This window comes from Cavia porcellus, unplaced genomic scaffold, assembly GCF_034190915.1.
Source record: "Cavia porcellus strain 051 isolate PalLab524CR breed Dunkin Hartley unplaced genomic scaffold, mCavPor4.1 scaffold_23, whole genome shotgun sequence".
Taxonomy (NCBI): domain Eukaryota; kingdom Metazoa; phylum Chordata; class Mammalia; order Rodentia; family Caviidae; genus Cavia; species Cavia porcellus.
In genome coordinates this window covers 46,290,823-46,312,197 of record NW_026947506.1, presented here as the reverse complement: position 1 = coordinate 46,312,197, position 21,375 = coordinate 46,290,823, and the positions used below count along the sequence as shown (strand labels likewise).

Here is a 21,375-nt window from a genome sequence, read left to right as displayed (position 1 = left end):
GGCCAGGACCTCTGTAGGGAACAGGCCCCAGGACGCTCCATCTGTGTACGAGAGTGTGTGTGCATGTGTATGAGTGTGATCCAAGCCACTAGATGACTGCTATTTGTAGCCGTGCTGCAAACAGGGAGGTCCTCTTCTGGGGTTCCTTAGTGTGTGTTCCACATCAGGGAAGCCATGGGCACCACGGATCTGCTACAGACAGGCCTGGCTGTCCCAGCCTCACCCTGCTGTGGGAGTGGGGGCCACTCTGGGGGGACCTGTCTCAGATGTGCCTGGGTCCTCTGGTGCCACATTGGGCTCCCTGAACCTTGCCGGGCAGAAGGTGGGGACTCTCAGGCAGGTACACATCAGGATTTCTCACGGAGACAGGGCTGGTGGCTCTGGCTGGAGGGCTGTGGTGCCTGCCCACCCTGCAGCAGGGGCAGCAGCACTCACTGTGTTTTGTTGTAAAGACTCACAGGAAAGAGGACTCCAGAGCTGCTTCGGAAAGTGTCGGGGACAAACGATGAGTGCATCTGAAGCAAGTGGGAGGGATTGGGGGGCTGTGCCCACTCCCCTTTTGCTGCAGTGCTTGCTGTGTGTCTGACCACACTGCACTGGTCCAGTGTGGACGCTGCATGGCGCAGCTGGTGCTGGCCCTCATGGGCCTGCGGGCAAGTCACGTGCCCCGGGCACTTAGGCTGCCAAGCACCGTGGAACCATTTGTGGGGTGAAAAGGGGACTGTGGAAGTCTGTACAGTCGAATTCAGGAACTGCTATATTTTAAGATCTCTGAGGCACTGGGTGGTATGGAAACCCAGCTTAGTTCCCAAGCTTGCCTTTGCCTGCCGCAGGCCAGGGAGTCAGGGCGGGTTCGTCACTGGTTAGAGAAGCTGCCTGGACACTGCCCTCCGTCCTCACCTCATATGTCACTTTTCCCCCGCAGAGCGGTGCTTGGAGGACCACGAGCTCGTGGTCCAGGTGGAGGGAACCATGCCGAGTGACAGCAAGTTCCTCTTCAGGAAGAATTATGGGAAATATGAGTTTTTCAGGAATCCGATGGTGAGTGTGCGCTCTCTGCACTTGGGCTTGGGGTTCTTGTGTTTGACAGTAAGAGAACTGGATCGTGACATAACTAACCAGGTGCACGGGGCGGCCGACCGGCCTGGGCTGCTGCTGGAGGAGGAAGGACCCTTACCTGAGCATCGCTGAGGCTACCTTAAAGGGGGCCGTCCTTCCTCAAGCAGCATCGACAGGGAGGGTGCTGGTCACTAAGTCACAGAATAGAGAAGGGCCAGGCTCCCAGGTTCTTTGGAACGCTCTTTTTAAAAACCTTTCATTACTCAGTGTGTGCTACACATATGACCACATTCCTTGCGTGGCGGTGGCGCAGGTGCTCCCATCTGGTGCTCACTCTCCTTCCTCCCACCTCCGACTCTAGATTCTTTCCCTATGCAAAAGACCTATCTCTCTGTTTCCTGTTCCCTGCCATTCATTTTGCTCTTTAATGTATTTATAATCTGGGTTTCTCATGTAAGAGAGAATCATGTGACAGTTAAGCTTGTGTGCCTGACTTATTTCCTCTAACGTTATGACCCCAAGGTGCATCCATCTTCCTATAGAGGACTCAAGTGTACCCTTTTTCGTAGCTGGGTAGTACTCCATGGTGTACAGATACCGCAATTTCTTTACACAGTCACCTGTTTTTATTTGAAAAGTTCTTAGTTAAATGAAACAAATTGGTCAAATAACGAGGAAACAAATACTCTTTATTCTCTGCAAATGCATCTCATGGCTCCATGTGGATGAATCTCACTGAGCAGGGTGCAGCTGCCACCTCCTTGGCTTTTCTTGCCTCCTGTGTAGCTGCTTGTCCTGTGACCCTCCTAAGTGCGGAGCACTTGCTTCTAGCCTGAGTCACGCAGCCAAGTGGCAGCAGCTTGGGAAAGAAGACCCTAAGTTAGCTGCTTCCTCCCTGACGAAGACACCTGATGGGTCCCTCCGGGTCGTGTGGCAGAATGGGCTTTCTACACAGCAGTGCTCACCTGGTGGCTCAGGAATTCTATCCCCTGCCACCAGATGAAGTCTCTGCTGCGCTCTCCACCACAGCCCTTGTTGGGAAGCATGAATTCCATAGAGAGGTCCCCAAAGCGCATCCAAAACATGACGCAGCTGGGCACGGGTGCTCCGGACGTGTCCCTGGCGTGGGAGAGAACCGAGAGGTCTGGCTTAAACGTGCACACCTGTGCCTGGCTTGGAACCGTTAACCCTTCAGCTGCCACGCCCCAGCCTTGCACACAGGGGTGCTAACTGTGCACGTTTCGGTTTTTCCCTTTCCATAGACCTTCTTCCCAGAACAGATGGTCACCTGGTGCCAGCAGTCCAATGGAAATCAGGCTCAGCTCTTACAGGTACTGTGCAAACACAGGCGCTTCCGCACAGCGGCCGCCAGGTGGAACCCTTGCAGCTGCGTGGCAGCTCCAGAGACCCAAAGAAGCCGCGCCTCCATTCCCCCTGGCGCCTCGCGGGTTTTGGGGTGTGCTTTGGACATCTGTGCGCAGCCAGGCCCCTCTGAGGCAGCACCTGGGCTCATTACAGCGACCACCCGAGTGGTGCCACCGCCTGTTGCATTGCCCCCGGGCGGGATGCAGCGCTGTGATCCTGCCCTGAGCCTGGCTCCTCCCACAGGCGCTGCCGCCGCTGGGGAACCGCTGCGAAAAAGCGGAGCCCTCTTCATAGAAAGGACTGTGTTTCTGCAGTCCTTTGAGCAGTAACTTAGTGCGCCTTCAAATTTAGGAAAGCAGCTTGAACTGTCTTGCTGCTGTCTGAAGTTTGGGAATACTGGTCTTTTCCACCTGTCTGCCAGGACAGGGACAGAGGACTGGGGTCAATGCTAACTCACTGAGTCCCTTCTAGGGGATAAGGAGGGGAAGAGGGAGTTTCACTGCCACCCCCACACTTGAGTCCCTGTGCAACTTAAGGAAGACAGGAAGCCACCCCTGACACACCAGAGGCCTGGCTGCCAAACTACATCACGTGAGAGAAAATCCGGAAACTCACTCCTGTAAATTTTGCCCAGACTCTTCCTTTCCCACGTAGTTGCCCCCCGCCTACTTTTTAACATCTAGTGCTAAGCGCATCAGGAGCTGCACTCTTGGGGTCTCTCAGACCCCACTCGCCCGCCCTACCCCCAGCACGGCATTCAGCTGTGCAGCCATCCTCAGTGAGCTGCCACCCACTTTATTCTCTCAGTGCTGGGGTTAAACCCAGAACCTTTGGACTGAGCTTTTTCCCAGCCCTTGTTGTGTGTACTCTGAGAGGAGATCTAAGTGCTATCAGCCACCTCAGCCTCCCTGACTGCTGGAAGAAAGGAATCCCCCCTCTAGACCCTCCTGACCATGTCCTTTGCATTGCATTGACTGTGAGGTGATTTCTGTGCATGTGAGGGCAGCCACTGACCCCTGGAGGCTCCCAGAGGCCAGCCCCTCTGCAGGGAGGGAGCTGTGTGCTCCCAGCCAGCAGAGGACACACCAAGGTCACTGCCCGGACTCCTTTGTGCCTGGTCCTTGGCTTCTCTTTCCTATATACACGTGGGGTTTTTTAAACCTTTATTCACACTGCTGCTTGATGGTAGTGTCACCAAGGTGCCCTTCCTGTAAGGACTGGTACGCTGGCCAGCCTCTGGGTCAGGTATGTGGGCAGTGAGCTGCTCAGCCACAGAGCTCTGCTCTGTCCACTGGCCCAACTCTCTCCACTCACGCTGGCCCAACATGAGATATTTCCCAGCAGTGTGAAATAAGGTGTGGAATCCACGCTGTCCTCTCACATAAGGAAAGGTGTGTTTTCACTGATGACAATGGGTGCCAGCCGCTTGCCTGTGTCTCGGGACTGTCCATGTCCCCAGCAAAGCGGTCTAAGTGGGGTCAACTTTGGAAAGTGAGGACGCGCTGACTGAGGCAGAGAGAAGAGAGGGTATTTTAATGAATTGGAAAATACCAGCTATGTGTGACACCATGTTTAATTGTTTTGTGCTTGATTTTTTTCATTTGCCCTTCCATAGAACTTCCTGAATTCCAATAGCTGCCCTGAAATCCAAGGCTTTATGCATGTGAAGGATCTGGGGAGAAAGTCGTGGAAGAAGCTCTATGTGTGCCTGCGGAGATCCGGCCTGTACTTCTCCACCAAAGGAACCTCCAAGGTGGGTTTCCTGCCCGCTCTTGAGGGCTTCCTGTGGGGCTGGTGTGGAGGAGTTGAGCACAGGCAGCAGCTGCTGGTCTCCCCCATGCAGACTGGGACCTTGGGCCGCGTCTCCCTCATCCACTACTGAGACAGACTTGGTTTTCGGATTTGAGAGTTGGGGGATCAGCGGGCTGTAAGGCTGTCAGCAGGGGTGTGGCTCCCCCAGGCCACTTATGTTGCTATAGAGACCCGCAGCAGAGCCCAGGGGGAGGGTAGGTACGAACTGGGGACGTTGAGGCCTCACCAGGTTCTTCATGGTGGCTCCCTGCCCTTGGTACAAACGCTTTTCTTGTGGCCACTACATGCGCGCTGGCAGAGCTTTTGCCTTTGAAGCCTCTGGGTTAGACGCCAGAGAGAAGGGGCGGCATCCCGAGAGGGGGCGGAGCAAGGAGCTTTCCGGCCTTCCCTCTCTGCTTTACGGCTTGGCTTCTTCGGCATCCCGTCCCAGCCGGAGCCAGGAACAGTTTGTGGCCCGAACAGGAAGCAGCCTTGGCTGCAGCGGTCGGGAAGGTGGCGTGTCTGAAAAGCACACCTAACACCACGACCCAGAGCACAGGTTTATCTTGGCTCAAGAGTTTAGTTCATGGTCAGGAACAGGAGGCAGAGGAGAGAGAAAGGCGCTCCACCCTGGGCAGCCAGAAAGGAAGAGAAGGGAGGAGCTGGGGACCCAGCCTCCGGTCACACCCAGCGACTGCCTCCAGCTGTGCGCACAGCCAGGAGCTCATCCATGGATGACCTACGGATGCGCCGCGGCGCGCCACAACCATCACCATCCGCGAGGGCGGCTACGTGTGGGCTGTGTCCCAGCTGCTGACTCCTAGGAACTGGGAGCCAGGGTTTGCGCGGGTGTAGGTCCGATTTAGCCCTGACCTCATACCTGGGGCCCAGCCTGGGAACTGGCAGGAGGAAGGTGGTTTGAAGACACCGTGGCGGCGGAGCCTTGCGCTCTACTGTGCTGGGGACACCCCTGCGCCAACACTGGCTTTGTTTCTGCAGGAACCTCGTCACCTGCAGCTGCTGGCTGACCTGGAGGACAGCACTGTCTTCTCGCTCATCACCGGGAAGAAGCAGTACAACGCGCCCACAGACCACGGGCTCTGCATCAAGGTACGCACACGCACCCAACGTGGACATGGGTTGGGGCGGCAGGGTCCCGCCTGGCCTCCTTGGCGCCGGGCAGCTGCTGTTCTTTGTTGTTTTTTATGTTCAGCCCCTGGGATTGAATGCTTTGCCCAGAGCTGCAACCCGGCCCTTTTTATATCGGATGTGGTCCCAGGGCCCCCCTAACCTGCCAGTGCTGGGGTGATGAGCACACACCCTCTACTCTTCCGTTTCATCTTTTAACAGAAGTGCAGTTCCACACCGGACTTACTCCGTTCCGGTAAAAACATGAGTATTTTCCAAAAGTCAGTCGTTGAGTGCCGTGGGGCCAGGTGCCTCATGGCCTGGGGACTGCGCTGTGGCCTCTGCATAGTAATAGTGGTGGGAAGGGAGGGCTGGTCAGGGTAGTGTGTGGCTGGCACCTTCTTTGTGGGTTTCTGGTCGCAAGCATAGTCACACAGGAGTGCCCACAGCACTGCCTGCCCTCAGTGTGTGTGGGCAAAAGCATACAAATATACACACATACATACATGTGTGTGTGCATGTGGCCAAAACAATAAACATGTGCTCCCACACAGTGGTACACACGTCCCATGCAGCATGTACCTGCACAAGTGCATGGGCAGGGCTGCACTCCTCACCCCTGGGAGGCTGTGGACGTGTGGGTGTCCGAGGTGGGGGCCAAAGTGGTGCCCTCCACAGCACCAATAGGGCCCGGTTCACATGGATGCCCAGGAGGTCCCCCTAACAGCCTGGCCCCAACTGCTTGGGGAAGACCCACCACCTCTCTGTGACTGCGGGAGCTGGGATGTGTCCACCTCTCACCCTACCCTGCTAGGGGCACCCTGGAGCCCTCTGAGGTGCCCCTCGCTGACCTCCCCAAGGTGACTTGGGGACCTTTTCTTCTGTCACTCCCAAAGCCGCCACCTTCCAGGAAACAGGCTTTTGCTGCTCCTTCCAGCCAGGGTGTCTCAAGCCTCAGCTGGGATAGCAGCCACCACCAGGCGTGTCACACACGGCTGAGAGCCCTGTGTGGTATATTCCCCGCCCCCGGGCTGTGCTAACTGGACTTCCTGACCTCCAGCCAAACAGGGTCAAGAACGAACCCAAGGAGCTGCGGCTGCTGTGTGCCGAGGATGAGCAGAGCCATGCATGCTGGCTGATGGCCTTCAGGCTCCTCAAGGTAGTGTGCGGGGTAGAGGTTAGGGTTAGGGCCGGGGCTGGCAGGGCCCTGTGGACATTGCCATAACTCTCCCCTGCTCCGTCACTCAGGGGACGCATCCCTCGCAGCAAGCGCTGGGGAGCGGCCAAAGGCCCTCGTGTTGGAAAGGCAGAGCCTGACCTCCAACCTCAGCGGCTCTTGGGGGAAGTGGCTTCACTGCGGGGGGCCTTGTAACACCCACAGATGCCTCCAGACACCGCTGCGTGTCCTGTGGGTGTGGGGAGCTGAGGTGCTGCCCCTGGCTGAGAAGCCTAGGGCACAGGAAACAGTAGCTGTATTACTGCTTCTCGTTGTTTGTGGCAGGAAGGTTAAACCCAGGGCCTTCATACTGAGCTACTTCTGCAGCCAATTTTACTTTTTATTTTGAGACAGGGTCTCAGTAAATTGCCCAGGCTGGGGCAGAGCATGCAATCATCCTTCCTCAGCCTCCCAACCACCATATTTGGGTCTCTCTGAATTTTGTTACCCGAGACAAGCTTCCTTATAAAGGGGTGATGTTCGCTGCCCAGGCTAGTGGTCCCCAGGTCCGAAACTGGCCTCCGTGCAGTGGTGCTTGCTGTCAGGCAATCACAGGTGACAGTGCCGGGGGCACATGTGGCTGGAGGAAGTTGCATTTCCAGACGGGAAGGCAGAAAGCCCAGGGCTGCCCTGTCCTGGAGGGCAGGCCCCAGTGACCACAGTCCTCCTGCAAGGTTGTGCCTGCTCACTTATGTCCCTCCTCTCCCAGGGGACCAGGTCCCAAGCACCAAGCTCAGGGACGGACCACAGTCACGCTAGAGAGCTTTAAGGGAGGTCCCAGACTTGTAACCCTGTGAAGACACAGCGGACGGGGGCTTTCCAGAGCAGCGTCCCCTGGCCGTGAGGCCGGGACAGTATTACCGTATGGGGCCCCACGGGGCAATGCCCAGACAGCTGTGTCATGGCCTTCTGCAGCACAGCTCCACACAGCGCCATGAGTGCACTGGGAAGGCTGGGGTCAGTAGGCAGCATGGGTCCCCTGGAGCCATGTGCTGGCTAAGATGGATGTGGCTGAGGGCCTGGGGTCCCTGGAGGAGACATTTTTTAGTCTCCTGAGGCGATGGACGCTGTGTTCTAGGGGTTACTTTACGGAAACTCCACTCCTTCAGTGAAGCCAGTTCGGGGGGAGGCAGGAGGTGATCGAGGTCCTCAGAGGGCCTGGGGCTGTCCTTCAGCCTTACATCACTGTTCTCTTTTGCTGGTGTCAGTCAGGATATCTGAGCTCCTAGCACGTTCCTGGCTTCTCAGCCAGTCTATGTCTGTCCCTAGTGGAGAGCAGGTCACATGACAGAATGGCAGGCGCTAGGGAATTCTCTGCAGCTGTTGGAAAAATGAGGTTGGCCTTTGTGCTGTGGGAGAACTGTGACCGGCTGAGAAGCAGGGAGGGGTATGCCGGGGGAGAGTGCGTCACCGTGGGAAGGATCAGAGTGTCTATCTCCACTGCAATGTGTGTGGAAACACTATGTGAGACTGCAGGGCGCAACCCTGTGCTCCTGGTGCTCTGGGAGCCGAGGGAGGAGGGTCACAAGTTCAGGTCCTGCCTGGGCAACTTAACAAGTGAGACCTTATCTGTAAACGTAAAAATAAAAAATTGACAAGAAACCAGCTCAGTCAGAAGATTCTGGCTGGATTCAATCCCCAGTGAGAAAGGAAAGGCGAGAACAAAGAAAAGAAAGAGCGAGTGGAAAGAAGGGTGAGTTCTACAAGAAATAAGACAACTTAGGGAAGGATAAAGATAGGGCAGAGAGAAAGTTTTACATTTGTGCAGATAGCTCATTTTTTAAAGCTGCCGATGAATAATTCATTTTCTAAAAGCAAGGAGAGTGACACTGCACCCTGTTAAGCTGTACTTTCTGTTGCGTTGGGTGACACGCGGTCCACTCAGCGCGTTCTTCACTTCGTGAGCAGCACAGCAGCCAGGTCCCCTCTCGGCCCTGCTATCCTGTGCCGGAACTAGTCACAGGACAGGAAGTGGGCGGCCTGTACGTCACTGTGGAGCACGCTGGCTTGCATGCTGTGCTGATGGTGGCCTGAACCCAGTGACCCCTGCTCAGTGCTAGTGCTGGGGGCGCTCCTGCTCTGCACACTTGTCACCTATCGCCTCCCGTGGCAGCTCCGCGCTGTGCACCGTGTCACCGTCCGATTCACAGATGGCAGCACTGAGACCCAGGCGCAGCTGCCAGACTGTGGCAGCAGCCGGGGAGTTGAGAGCCACTTCTGCTGTAGTTGCTGTGCCCTGGACACTTCGCAGGGAACACTGTGACCCAGTGATCCACAGATGCCAACAGCAGCAGGATACGTCTTCGCGGAGGCCAGGCCAGGCCCGAACGTGGCGTTGGTGCAGTGGGACCCGGACAGGCAGGAGCTTCTCGCTGGCGTAACTGGTTTTCTTCTGCAGCCTCAGCCGCTCCATCGCCTCTGGGTCTCGTCATCTGTGGGAAGATGTCGGCCGCCCGTCCCCAGCTGCCTCTGTGAAGATAACAGAACTTCTTCTGTGGTTGCTCTTGATGTCCCTCTGTCCTGTTGCTTGAGTCTTCCCATGGTGTGCTGCCTTTGATCTGTCATCCTCCTCCTGCAACTGGAGCCTGATGTCTTTTTAAGTGGCCATGCCCTGTAAACATTTCTCCTCCCCTCCTCCTCCCTGGGGAGCAGCATTGCCCTTTCACCTCATTCCGCAAGCTTTTATTTTAGACGTGGTATGTGGCTGTGAGGCCTCTAGCCAGAGCAGAGCTTATGTCCCCTGGAGCAAGGTCAAGGGAAGATGCACCCCACCTCGTAACTGTGTTTCCTCTTCAGGAACTTTTAAAATTTCATTTCTGAGCACCTGGTTTGTGGTGGGACTTGGGGAGGGTCGGCCGAGACGAGTGACACACCAGCTGCCAAGCTGGCAGAGCAGTAGGCCTGGTGCCTGCAGGATTTCTTCGTTTCTCGCCCGTTGCTATAACAAAATTGGTGGCACCTGCGGCTGAAACTGGAGGTTTAGTTTGAGCCAGGGGGCTCAAAGCCAGGAATTGTACAGCAGAAGGTGTGGGAATGGGGTGCTCAACCTGTGGCAGCCAAGGCAGAGAGAGAAGGGGACCTGGGGACAAGAACACACCCACCCTTCCAGCTCACAGCCCATGCCCACCTCCAGCTAGGCCCCGCCTTCCAGCAGCACAGCTGGCCCTGACCTCTCCTGTGACACAGTCACCTTCCACACACGAGGCTCTGGGGGACACTTTAGGTCTAAATCATAGTGGGGACACTCTGTGGGAACAGGTGCACATGTTGGAGGCCCAGTCTTTCCTTTCCGGTATCCCCGGGATCCTTGCTTTACTCTGTGCTTTCCGTCTGCTCTCTGTAAAATGGGGACAATCCTAGGACGCAGCTCCTTGGTGGGCGAGGATTAGGTGGGTGTCATAACCACTGAGGGCCTGTAGCGGTGCTCACTGCAGGGAGCTCTTCCTGGCCTGATGATTTCTTTCCTGCCTTTCCAAAGAAGTGAGCAGAACGTGGACAAGTGCACTGTCCTGAACCTGCCTCGGTTCATGGCGGCTGCTGCCCACGCTGTTCCCTGTCCTGTGCCAGCCTTGGCACCTGCCGTGTCCCTTGCTTGCTGTGCTGATTGCCTTTCCCCCCACAGTACGGAGTGCTCCTGTACCAGAACTATTGTGTCCCTGTGGAGAGAAAAGCGCTGTCTCCCTTCTCTACACCGGTGGTAAGTAGGGCCGGGTGCCTTCCCGCTGCTGTGGCACTGTGTTCCGTCTCACATGTGGTGGCCAAGAGGGGCTTGGGAAAAGGGGTACACAGTCCGGGGAAGCCAGCTGGACTGGGGGCTCCCAGCTCCCAGACACGTAGGCTGCGTGCTGACCGAGGACATGCAGGGGGACCTCTCCAGTGGTGTCTCCCAGCCCACGTACATAGTTACTGAGAGACGTGGCTCCTCACATGCTCAGAAATGTCCAGCACAGCTCTGCCTTCCACCTTTCCTGCCTCTGGCTTTGGTCCTTAGGCCAGGGGCCCTCAAGGGCTGGCCACTGTGGGGCCTCAGTGTGTCCCTGGTATTCGATGCTACAGGCAGGGTCCCACCTTGGAGACGGGAGCTTGCACAGCTGAGGGCATGATGTATAGGGGACAGTGAGGCTTCCTGCTGTCCCCGTGTCCCAGACAGGCTTAGTAGCCAGGGAAGGAGCACACAGCCAAATCTACTGGCACCAAAGGGTCCCGCAAGCCACCTTTGAACACCATGATAAGACGGGAAGAATTCCTGCTTTTTCCTCATAAAACCCGAAACCATTTTGAGCACAGTGGCCCTCTCACCACTGAATTTTCAAGCTGAACCAGTAACTTTGAAACCTGAATCTTAGCAAACGGGATGGGGGGGTCCCCCCAAGTCGCCTGTGTGCTGCACGGCTGACTCTTGTACCTCAAGAACTTGTGGCCTTTCCTTTCTAGCGCAGTGTCTCTGAGAACTCCCTGGTGGCAATGGATTTTTCTGGGCAGACAGGAAGAGTGATCGATAACCCAGCTGAAGCCCAGAGTGCTGCCCTGGAAGAGGGCCATGCCTGGCGGGTAAGACTGTAGCCCAGCACTGCTTGGACAGGCCGCATGGCAGGTGCTAGGCCAGCTTGGTCTCCTCCCAGAACAGCTGTGGGGAGGGTCAGAATAGGGGCTGCTGCAGCAGCTGGCCTGTGGATCTCTCCATGTCGGCACCAGGCGTCCATTGCTGGCCCTGCAGATGGGCAAGAGGGGAGCAGGGCCCTCTCTGCTCTGGCTCAGGGGCAGAGATGCCCTCGCTGATGACCTGTCCATGGCTGTCCACAGCAGGCACAGGGCCGGCGCCTCCAGATGGAGGATCCTATCTTGCACATCTTCCCGAGACCCGGGCTCTGGCTGGGAAAGCTCTCCCTGACCCATGGCCTTCCAGTGTGAGAGGAGTGAGCCTCTGCCTCTCCACCGGGTGGCTGCAGACGCACAGGCGCCCTGAGCTGTCTTTAGCCACCACGAGCCCAGCGCTTCACTCTGAGTGTTCTGACATGGGTCTTTCTTTTGCAGAAGAGAAGCACTCGGATGAATGTTCTGGGAAGCCAAAGTCCTCTTCATCTTTCCAGCCTGAACACAGGTAAACATGCCAGCTGCCTGACCTTGCTGGACATAGAGACAGGGAAACCTTCCTGCCCTCCCTGAGCTTCACAGTGCTGCCCAGGCTGGGGGACCGAGGCCCGGGGCAAGGAAGCCAGGTGGTGCAGCACCATCCCCCTTCCTCTCTGCAGTGATTCACAAGACCCAGCACTGGTTCCATGGCAAGATCACCAGAGAGGAATCACACAGGCTGATCAAGCAGCAGGGTCTCGTGGACGGGTAAGGACCCCCCGTTGGCACTGTGCAGGTGCAGTTGCCTCATCCCTCCGATGTCCTCCTGGGCCAGGAAGTGGTTTTAGCCTCATTAGAGAGGAATCCTAGGCTTAGAAGTTCAGTGCTGTGCCCAGTCTGGCTCTCGGACGAGCACGTGAGGTCAGGCTGCCCCCCAGGTCACTTCACGGCTGCAAAGTTGCTTCACACACCATCAGCTGAGACTTCACCAGTACTTACTGCTCAGGGTCTACCTGGTGGCTTAAAATGGTCCTTTTCCTCATGCAGTGCCCTCATTGTTATTAGCTGGGTCACTTTTCAGATACTCAGTGTCCTGGACAGAGTAATTAAGTACTTCCTGTCCCCTTTGCTGGTCAGTTTGCAGAGGCATAAGCTGCTGCTGCTTGGCCGTCTCTGCTGGGGTGTGTGTGTGTTAGGAGTCACTATGGTTTAGACCTTCATGCATTTAGTTTATTTCAGCAAAAATTTCTTCAAGCTCAGTTTGCCCCACACTGGCTACTGGACCCCCATCCAACACTCCCAGGGTTTAATTTCAGGTGAGATGAGAGGAGTGGGACTCATTGACACAGTCCTTGTGGAAGCCCTAATCCTTCCCAGTGGAGAGGTTTTCCAGGGGCTACAGGCTTCAGGTCAGAGCTGTGGCCCAGGGTCTCACAGCCTAGGAAAGGCCCTGCCACCCAGCTGTCCTCCATCCAGCCCTGGGCTTTGTAAAAAGCACAGAGTTAATTGTGGATTCCTACTGAGACTACCAGTTCAATATTTCTCTAATTTTGTTGAGTTTCTCCCATGTCTGTGTGTGTGACTGCAGACTGAAGCCAGGCCCTTTGCATTGACCTTTACACACGTGTGTGCGCATTCATACACACACACACCCTTTTCAATTCTGAGACAAGGTCTAAGTTCCCCAGGCTGGGTCAAATTTGTGATCCTGCTGCCTCAGCCTTCCAGAGTGGTGGGATTACTGTTTCTCTTTTACTCTGAAGATCTTGGTGGGCATTACCTTATTTAATAGACAGATGGACGGATCATCTTGAAAATACTAATTCAGGAAGTAACTTAGTACGAGTTCTCCGCTGAGGTTCTTGGCAGGCTTCCACCCGCTGCAGGACATTCTGGACAGGTTACATTACAGCAGCGTTCTTCAAGTTACTGACGTTGCTCTTGCTTGTGGCTCTGCCACCAAACTTGGTCAGATCTGTTGGTCCAGCTCATGTCCGATGTCTTGAGGAATTCTGAATTATTTTTGATTGGTACTTTTAAAATTAGGTAAAACATTCACCTGGCTTTAAAGTCAGAACTATAAAATAAGACATATGGCCTATCAACTCTACCCCAACACATTAGGTAATCGTTTTATTAGTGTGTCTCTTCCTCTCATTTCTTTTTAAAATTATAAACACAAGGAGTTTCTTTCCCTAAATGGGTTAGTGAAGGTAAAGTATGGGGTCACACGTTTCGCCCTGTCCCAAGGACTGCCCCTCGCGGTGTATGACAAGCTTCCACGTTCCCTTCCCTCCTTCAACTTCTCTTTTATGGGAGTAGAACTTGTCCTTTAAGTTATGCCAAGCAGGCTCCATGGTTTCATGTTTTTGTGCTGTCTCTCTGAGGAGCAGTCCTTCAAGTGGGATTACTGGGGGGTAAATGCTCATCTAATGCCATGAAATAGTCCCTGGCTCCCCTCTGCATGGTTTGTGTCCTGGTCACCCCACAGTGGTCTGCAACAGTTTTCCCATAGCTGCTTCCATCCCACAGCGAGGCTGTCGCATGTGTTCTTTGTCTGGAAGAACCCAGACCGTCCTGTGTGCGCGAGGTGCTCAGATTTTTCTTGTTGCGGTTCTTAGCAGTTTTTAGGCACCGCAGATGCTTTTGTGCTTCCTGCTCCTCAGTCATGCAGTTGATTCATGTTACCTTGTAGCACGTGGAGTCCTTGCTTCTTTCCTCTTCTCTCTTCTGTCCTTGCTTCTTTCCCTCCTGATTCTTTATTCTGTGTGTCATCCTGAGATACATCAGAGCGTACTTCCCCCATCTGCTGGGTGAAGAATGGGTCTTACTTGTTTCCCCTGTGGCTATAAAATTGTTACAGATTTGCTGGCCTGCACTGTCACTGGTATCATGGTGCTGTCTCTTTCAAACCATCCCAGAAGACTCCTCCCCAAGCTGTGGAGAAAGATCATTCTCTCTGAGGTTCCTGTCTTGTCAAAGGAGAGAACAGACAAACTCTTGAGATTTGGTTCTGTGACATTTTTAAACTTAGGGATGTGTTTTCCTAGACCTGTTCACAGTGTGAACCCCATCAGAAGTGGGCCTAGAGTGATCTGTGGGGGTCACTGTGGACCCCCATCTCTGTGGAACTCCTTAGGAAGGCATGCTGGTCCCTCGTAGGTGACATCACAGAGCTGTGGCCTCCAAGTGCCCTGACCTGGGCAGTGACGGACGCCTGTGTTCGAGGCACAGGCTATGGGAGCTCAGGGAGGAGGGCCAGATTCACGTGCTAAAGAAGCTTCTGGGGATTCTGCTGGAGACAAAGCCATCCTGCATGCTGGAAAACTCTGCCAGGGGACCCTGTCGGCCCCTTTCCCAGCCATCCTGTCTTCCAGCTCACCCTGGTAGAGTCCCAGCCAGCAAGGCTCCATCCTTCTACCTGTGCAGACCTAGGCTCCTCTTCTCCGTGACCCGCCATCCCCTGAGTCAGCCTTTCCGGTGGCATGTGTCTCCATCATAAGCGGGCTTTCCTCTATCTTCCCTGGCTTCTGTGTGGTCCCACAGGTTGTCACCTCCGGCTGCTGGAAGCAATGCAGGCTGTGATGAGTGGTAGTGCACACTTACAGTCCCAGCACTGGGGCAGCTGAAGCAGGAAGATCTCCACAACCTCCAAACTATCTTATCTTGGTCTACTGAGTGAGTTTAGGGCCAGCCTAAACTACATGTAGGAAGCCACTTACACAGCTGATCGGGCTCTCGTGTAGTCCTGGCCTAGTGGTCCTACCAGGTGGACAGGCGCAGGCCCAGTCCGTACAGTCAGAGCCCTGGGCAGCGCTGGGACTTACCCACCATCACCTGTCACCAGGCAGGGTCCTAGAAGCTTCCTAACCCTACGCGTCTCATAGAATTAAGTCGCAGGTTTGCTGACTCGAATGAGAGAAAGAAGGGGACTTACTAGGCAGAAATTTAACATATACCTTCAAAGAGATGGGTCAGGGTTGAAAGATGGAAAAGACAGACTGAGACAGACCTAGAGTGGAGGAGTTCTCCTCAAGATGGGTACCCTGGGATTTGTGTTCTTGGGGTCACATTAGCCAGAAGCTGGGCCACAACACAAGCCACTGACATGTGTGAGAAGCCCGTTAACAGTGCCGCTTTGAAGGCAGAGATCTGTGAGACGAAGCGTAATGTGCAGGGGAAAACACCACCCAGAGCCCAGTTTACAGGCTTATCATGTCCTTATGACTCTTACAAATAATTTTCTGTACATTCCCTGGGTAGGAAAAAGGCTTAAGTGACTTCTATGTTCTTCAGCTGTAGCTTGTCTTGAAAGTACGTGTTTAAGACTTCACTTTATCATGTCACCTTTCTTACCCATTTTTATTTCTTCTGTCCTACTGTGACTGCCAGATAGACCCAGCAGATGGGTTCCAGGCTCTTGTGTATACCAGCAAGGAATTGCCTGCATACATGCAGGGGTGACAGAGAACCGACCATGTGTATTGAAGATAAAGGAAAAGGTGCTTGGGGCAGATCTTGGCCAGAAAAATTAAATGGTGCCCAGATGGCAGGAAAAGCAAACAGGGAAGTGGCTCCCTGTGTTAGAAATCAGAGGTGCCAAGTTCTTGTGTCTTGACAACTGAGAAATGGGTTCAAGGTCCAGGGGCATTAAGAGCAGGAGAGTGTGACAGAAACCGTTGAGAGACTGACGGTGGAGGAGAAAGCGGTTGCTGCTGAGACTGGATTTTTATGCATAAAAATAAAAACGAGTGCATCTCAGGCCACCCTGGGCCATCCGAGGCCAGCATGTAGGTGACAAGTAGAGTCCCTTAACTCACAGATCCAGCGGGAAGTGCAATACTAGTGAGGGTGTAGGAGACAACTTCAGCTTATCTGTCACTTCTGGCTTAGAGATCAGAGAGGCTTCTCACTGAGGGATGGGAGCCTGGGTCAGGGTGTTCTGGCCCCCATGCAGGCATCTGTCGCTTATCTGGGTTCACTGATAACAGTGCAATCTCACGATGGCATCTCTCTAGGGAGGCTTATGGGCCTGGGTCTCTCGGTTTGTCTCCAGCTACAGTGCTGATGCGTCTCATTCTTTGAGGGTCTGGTCCCGCTCAGACTGCCTGTTCACTTTGATCTAACTTCACTGTCTGTAATAAAAGCACACAGCTAAATGCAGGCTTCCAGATTTCCAGGGCTCCTCTCCTGGGTCCTGGGAAGATTGACGGGAGTGATTAACAGATTGCTGAGTCATCCTGAGTCTCAGCCTTTCCGAAGTGTGTGTGTCCCAGGGTCACACTAATTAAATGACAGCGGCTGAGGCAGGATTGGCTTGGGAGATGTTGCCCAAACCCAGATGCGTGGCTGCTCCCTCTGCCTCTGGTGTCCTAAAACTGGAAGGCAAAAGATGGGGTCTGGAGCCTGGGGCAGGACCCGGGCTGTGTTCCTGTGTGCACCTTGATTCTCTCTACAAAAGGAAAGAGCGGGGAGTTGAGTTACAGAGAGGGGGACAGTCATTCTCCCCTCTGGTTAGACAGAGGCCTGCAAAATCCTATTCTTCTGTGAGAACCCTGTTTTTCTGGGGATGATGGAACGCTGGGATATGACAGAGGTGGACAGAAGAGGCTGGTTGTGCACCACCGCTGCCACGGTTTTGGGGGGTCGTGCTCTTCCCAGAGGGCTTTTCCAGGCTTTTGTTGTCCTGGATAAAGAGTCAGATACAAAATAAGACTTTCCATTTATTAAAGAAATTAAAGTTGGGAAGAAGCGCACTCTGCAGTGTGTGTGTAGAGCCATTAAAGGTGGAGGACAGGGTGCAAAAGCTCACAGTGGCCACAAGGTCTGTGCTTGCCATCTTTTATACCCTCATTCTGGTGTCAGATTCTGTCAAAATTCTGCTTGCTGGTATTCCAGAAGACTCAATGGCCAAGTGAGGTACACATGTGTCCGTGATTGAGTTATGTGGCTGGGATTTTTCTCCTTTGCTCCTTTATGTGCTCTTCTTCTGGCACTGTGTGGATACCTCAGGTCCTGCTGTACTTCCTCTGTGATCCATTTTGATTCCCTAATTGAACCCAGCTGCTTCGAGGGCCACACTGCCCACTTCCCAGAGGCTTCTGGACCCAGCATCCCAGCCTCCCTGTGTGACTTCCTGTTTTATCCCTCAGTCAGCCATAACCTAGGGTCCCTAGTTCCCTCTGGTGGGGAGAGACACCTCAGACTGATGGCATGGGTGCGTCTGCTGTTGCCATTGAAGTCACGCAGATGCTGCAGCACCAGAGCATGAGGCGTGGTCGGACACCCAGGCGGATGCTTAAAATTCTTTAATTTATCACAGTAAGAGTCACATTGCTGTGAGTCCCCCTCAGAATCCCCCACCCTGCTTCCAACACAATTCCTGTCTCTGCTGCTTTTCCAGAGCAGCTCTGGAGCCCTCTTTCCTGAGGGTCTTCAGCTGCACTACCGTGTCCTGAATCGATTCAAAACACTGGCCTTCCACGGTCACTTAGGCTTTGAGAAGGAGCCAGGGTCACTCATTGCGATCTGGTCATAGGTAGATGAGGACGTGTCCTGTCGCGTGAGCTACCCTCTGTTGGATGGCACTGGGGGGTGGCATTCAACATATTTCTGATCATACCTCATGAGACACTCAGGAACCAGGACTCCAGAGCTGCTGCAGAAAGTGGCCGGGATGCAGGGCTGTGTTCAGAGCACGGGGAGGGCTTCGAGGGGGTCAGTGCATTTTGGTTGCCCTATGTCCTGACGTGTCAGGCAGGGTTAGGAAGCATGTGTGTCACTACACCTGTGCTGTAAGAAGTGTTAACGCCCCATTGCTGGTTTTCTGTCCCCAGGCTCTTTCTCCTCCGTGACAGTCAGAGTAATCCAAAGGCCTTTGTCCTCACACTGTGTCATCACCAGAAGATTAAAAATTTCCAGATCTTACCTGTGAGTACCACAGCCCCAGCACCCCCACCTCGGTTTCAATGCGGTTTCTGCAAGTGACCCCATGGGCAGTGTGAGCTTATAGATAAACAGATGTTTTCAGGAGCTCAAAGAGTTGTTCTTTGAACTGAGGGTCAGCATCTCCGTGGAAATGCTGCTGAGTGTGGCGATGCCGTGCCAAAGGCTTCTGGGCCTGGGCTCTGAGCCCATAATTCAACTCTTGGGGGTGACAGGGATGTCCTCCACTCAGGAGGACCCAGGTTGAGGGGATCGGGAGGACATAAAGAGTGACAGCCACTCCCAAGCATCCAGAACACAGTGCAGACTCACCCGTGGGCCCCGGTGAGAAGTGGTGTCCTCCTGCCCGGTTAGATCAGAGACCATACTTTCACTGCAGTTACTGTTGCACTCTGGATTCGATTTCCAGTGCCAATAAAATGAGTGTAGCTCCATCTGGGAGACAGTGTGGAGTTCCTATTCTAACAAACACAGCCACCACACAGTCCTAAGAAAGCTGGGAACAGGTTCCCCTCACCCCCACCCCAGGACATGTCAGCCCCTCCTGGAGCAGACCAAGGTCTGGAGCCCGGGGGAGACTGTGCACCTCCCTGCCCAGGCCCTGGGACTGGGGCGCCCTCCCTTCCCTAGGGGTCAAGCTCTAACCAGGCGTGTGTCCCCTGTGCCTCCACAGTTCGAGGATGACGGGCAGATCTTCTTCACCCTGGACGACGGGAACACCAGGTTCTCCGACCTGATCCAGCTGGTCGACTTCTACCAGCTCAACAAGGGTGTGCTGCCTTGCAAACTGAAGCATCACTGCATCCGCGTGGCCTTATGACCTCAGAAGCCTGCCCGGCGACACCGCAGCAAGCCAACACTGGATGGAGGAGCGGAGGACCCCCCCACCCCACACCCTGGGACTTGCGCGGCGACACAAGTTCATGCAGTGCCAAGACCAAGAGCGACTAGTTTGATGGGCTTCACGGCGACTTGCTGGCTGCGGACCCCGACGCCCCGCTGCGTCGGGAAAGGCTCAAGGGGTCCCGCGCAAGCCCGGAAGAAACTGGAATGAGCAACTTGGCTGGGCCCCTTCGGAAGCCACAGAGCGGAGGAAGCGGAAGCGAACTCTTGCCCTGGGATAATCTTGACAATTCAATCTGCTATGTTTACTTTTTTGTATCAATCACTTTTGCACTCCTCCTCGTATTGTCGGTATTGTACTCAGCCTCTGGTGGAGGGGATGTGGCTTTTCAACGCGTGTGAGACAGCAGGCATTTCCATTTAGCAAGCTTCAGGCTGAACAGGGTCCCCGAGGTCCCGGGGGTGGCCCCCACCCCTGCGGGTTGTAACCGTGTGGATTCGGCTCCCCCACTGCAGACCATCCTTGCCCTTCCCAATATACTTGAAAAGCTTTTTTTTAATAAAAGGTGTCAGCCGCGGTCAGCCCTCGGCCTTTTGTGTGGACGCAGTCTCGCTGCCGGTCTTGGTCCTTGTGTCATGAGGTGTGTCATTCTCTGTGGTGCTGGAGAATTAGCACATCGGGAAACGCGTGGTCCCCACATGGCCCAGTCCCATCCCTGTGGCCCCTACCCCTCATCGTTTCTCAAGGTCTCCTGGGGAACTTGAGGATCTGAGAAGAAGCTGGCACCTGGTTGGCTAGGTGCTGCAGCCTGTGGGTTGCCATGGAACAGGCTGGGGCACAGGCCTCTGCTTGGCGGCCCCTGCGTGGTGGCCCAGGTCCTCTGCAGGCTTCGGCTCATGGGTGCCAGGCAGGGGCTGAGAACTCTAGGGCTCCTGTGTCATGTCCCTCAAGCTGAGTCACCAGGTATGAGGGCAAGGGACAGGACCCCTGCACGAGCAGAGGACCACTGTGCCCGGCAAATCTCAGTCCTTCCCCATGGCTGTGCCTGACTGGTGCTTGTGACAGCCAGCACTGGATCACCCAGCCCAGCCCTGCCCCTGACCCGCTCCCCACTCCGCTTCCCTGCCCTCCTGGTAACAGTGATGGTGCTGTGCGTAGTTCAGGACCCGTGACAGACTCCCGCCAGTGAATCTCTGGCGTAGTAACACTGTACCTTAGTTTACAGCCCATACTCCAGTTGTGTCTGTGAAACGTCTCTGTATACAAGTGAAGAATTCTTTTTGCGAAGCGTGCTTTTGCCCATCTGTGCTCCATGGCGTCTCCTTCCTGCCGTGGCCCGGTGATCATCGCCGCTGCTGCTGACCCTGAGCTGGTCCTCGAGTCCGTGCCTGGCAGCCTGCATCCCTCCACCAGTCTGGGTGCTGGGGGCGGGGGTGGCAGTGCTGCCTTTCCACCCTATGTCACTGGATGGAGGTAAAATCTTTAAAAACACACAAACAAAAAGTAACCCGAGGGGCTTGTTCTGTTTACGTAGCCCAGTTCCCCCAGCACACTGCTGCATAGACGGCTGGGATCACAGTGCTTGTGTCTCTGAGTGTGCGTTTCAGGGTAGCTTGGTTGGGATTCACAGGTTTGTGTGTCGCTGGTTGATGTAGTCTCTCAGACCCCAGCCAAAGTAAAGTCCTGCACCCCTTCTCGCCGGCCTGCTTGCAGGGTGGCTGGGAATTCCATGCCACAATGGCTTGTCCCTTGGGCTGTGGGCATGTGTCCAGCCCCCTGGCAGGGACAGCGGACATCAGACTTTTATTTTTATACCTAATTGACCTGAATGTAAAGGGGACAGCTCAGGGTTGTTTGGGAGCCTGTTGACTTTGGGATCTCTGCCTGTGCTTTTTCTGAAGGGGAACTCCGTGTAGCAACCGGGACGGAGTAGAGAAGGACATCACCCAGGGCTCTGGGTGTTGGCGGCTGTGGGGCAGCCCCGTCAGTAGGTGTTAGAATTCCAGACAAGCTCTGTCTGCTAAACCTTGAAGAACCATGTGCCTCAGCTTAGCTGTTTTGTCTCCTCTCTGCACTTCACGCCTGACCTCGACCGTCCGCTGCACCCATGGGGGTGGGCAAGTTCACTGTAGATTTGTGATGTCCTAGTGAGAGCCACAGTGGCTGACGTGTCCGAGTTTTCAGGGGGTGCAGATGGCGTGGATTCTGAGACAAAACCTAGACTCCGTGTGCTTTGCCTCATTCTGTACATAGCTCTTTGGCTCGTGGAACCTAATTGTACACTTTCAGGTATTTTTGTACAAATAAGGGACTGATGTTCTGTTTCTTGTAACCAGAAATAAACATGATTACGGTGTTCTTCATTTTCTACTGCTTGGCCCGTCTGTGTCTGTATTTAGAAACATCCTCACCAGCTCAGCCACATTAAAAACACCGCTTGGCGCCGGGCGTGGTG

The 21,375-nt window shown here is 54.7% G+C and overlaps 1 protein-coding gene across 9 annotated transcripts in view; it reads left to right on the top strand.

The window, feature by feature from the left end:
• Grb10 (growth factor receptor bound protein 10) overlaps positions 1 to 19,501 on the top strand; it is a 106,499-nt gene extending 86,998 nt beyond the window's left edge. For all 9 annotated transcript variants that reach the window (XM_013145407.2, XM_063234361.1, XM_063234362.1 and 6 more), the window contains 11 exons: positions 926 to 1,041; positions 2,322 to 2,390; positions 4,040 to 4,177; positions 5,215 to 5,325; positions 6,404 to 6,502; positions 10,182 to 10,256; positions 10,994 to 11,110; positions 11,594 to 11,660; positions 11,812 to 11,899; positions 17,968 to 18,061; positions 18,750 to 19,501. In XM_013145407.2, coding sequence (XP_013000861.1) covers positions 926 to 1,041; positions 2,322 to 2,390; positions 4,040 to 4,177; positions 5,215 to 5,325; positions 6,404 to 6,502; positions 10,182 to 10,256; positions 10,994 to 11,110; positions 11,594 to 11,660; positions 11,812 to 11,899; positions 17,968 to 18,061; positions 18,750 to 18,896 — 1,121 coding nt within the window. In that variant the 3' untranslated portion in view covers positions 18,897 to 19,501. The remainder of the gene's footprint in view (positions 1 to 925; positions 1,042 to 2,321; positions 2,391 to 4,039; positions 4,178 to 5,214; positions 5,326 to 6,403; positions 6,503 to 10,181; positions 10,257 to 10,993; positions 11,111 to 11,593; positions 11,661 to 11,811; positions 11,900 to 17,967; positions 18,062 to 18,749) is intronic.
• Positions 19,502 to 21,375: the final 1,874 nt, after the last annotated feature.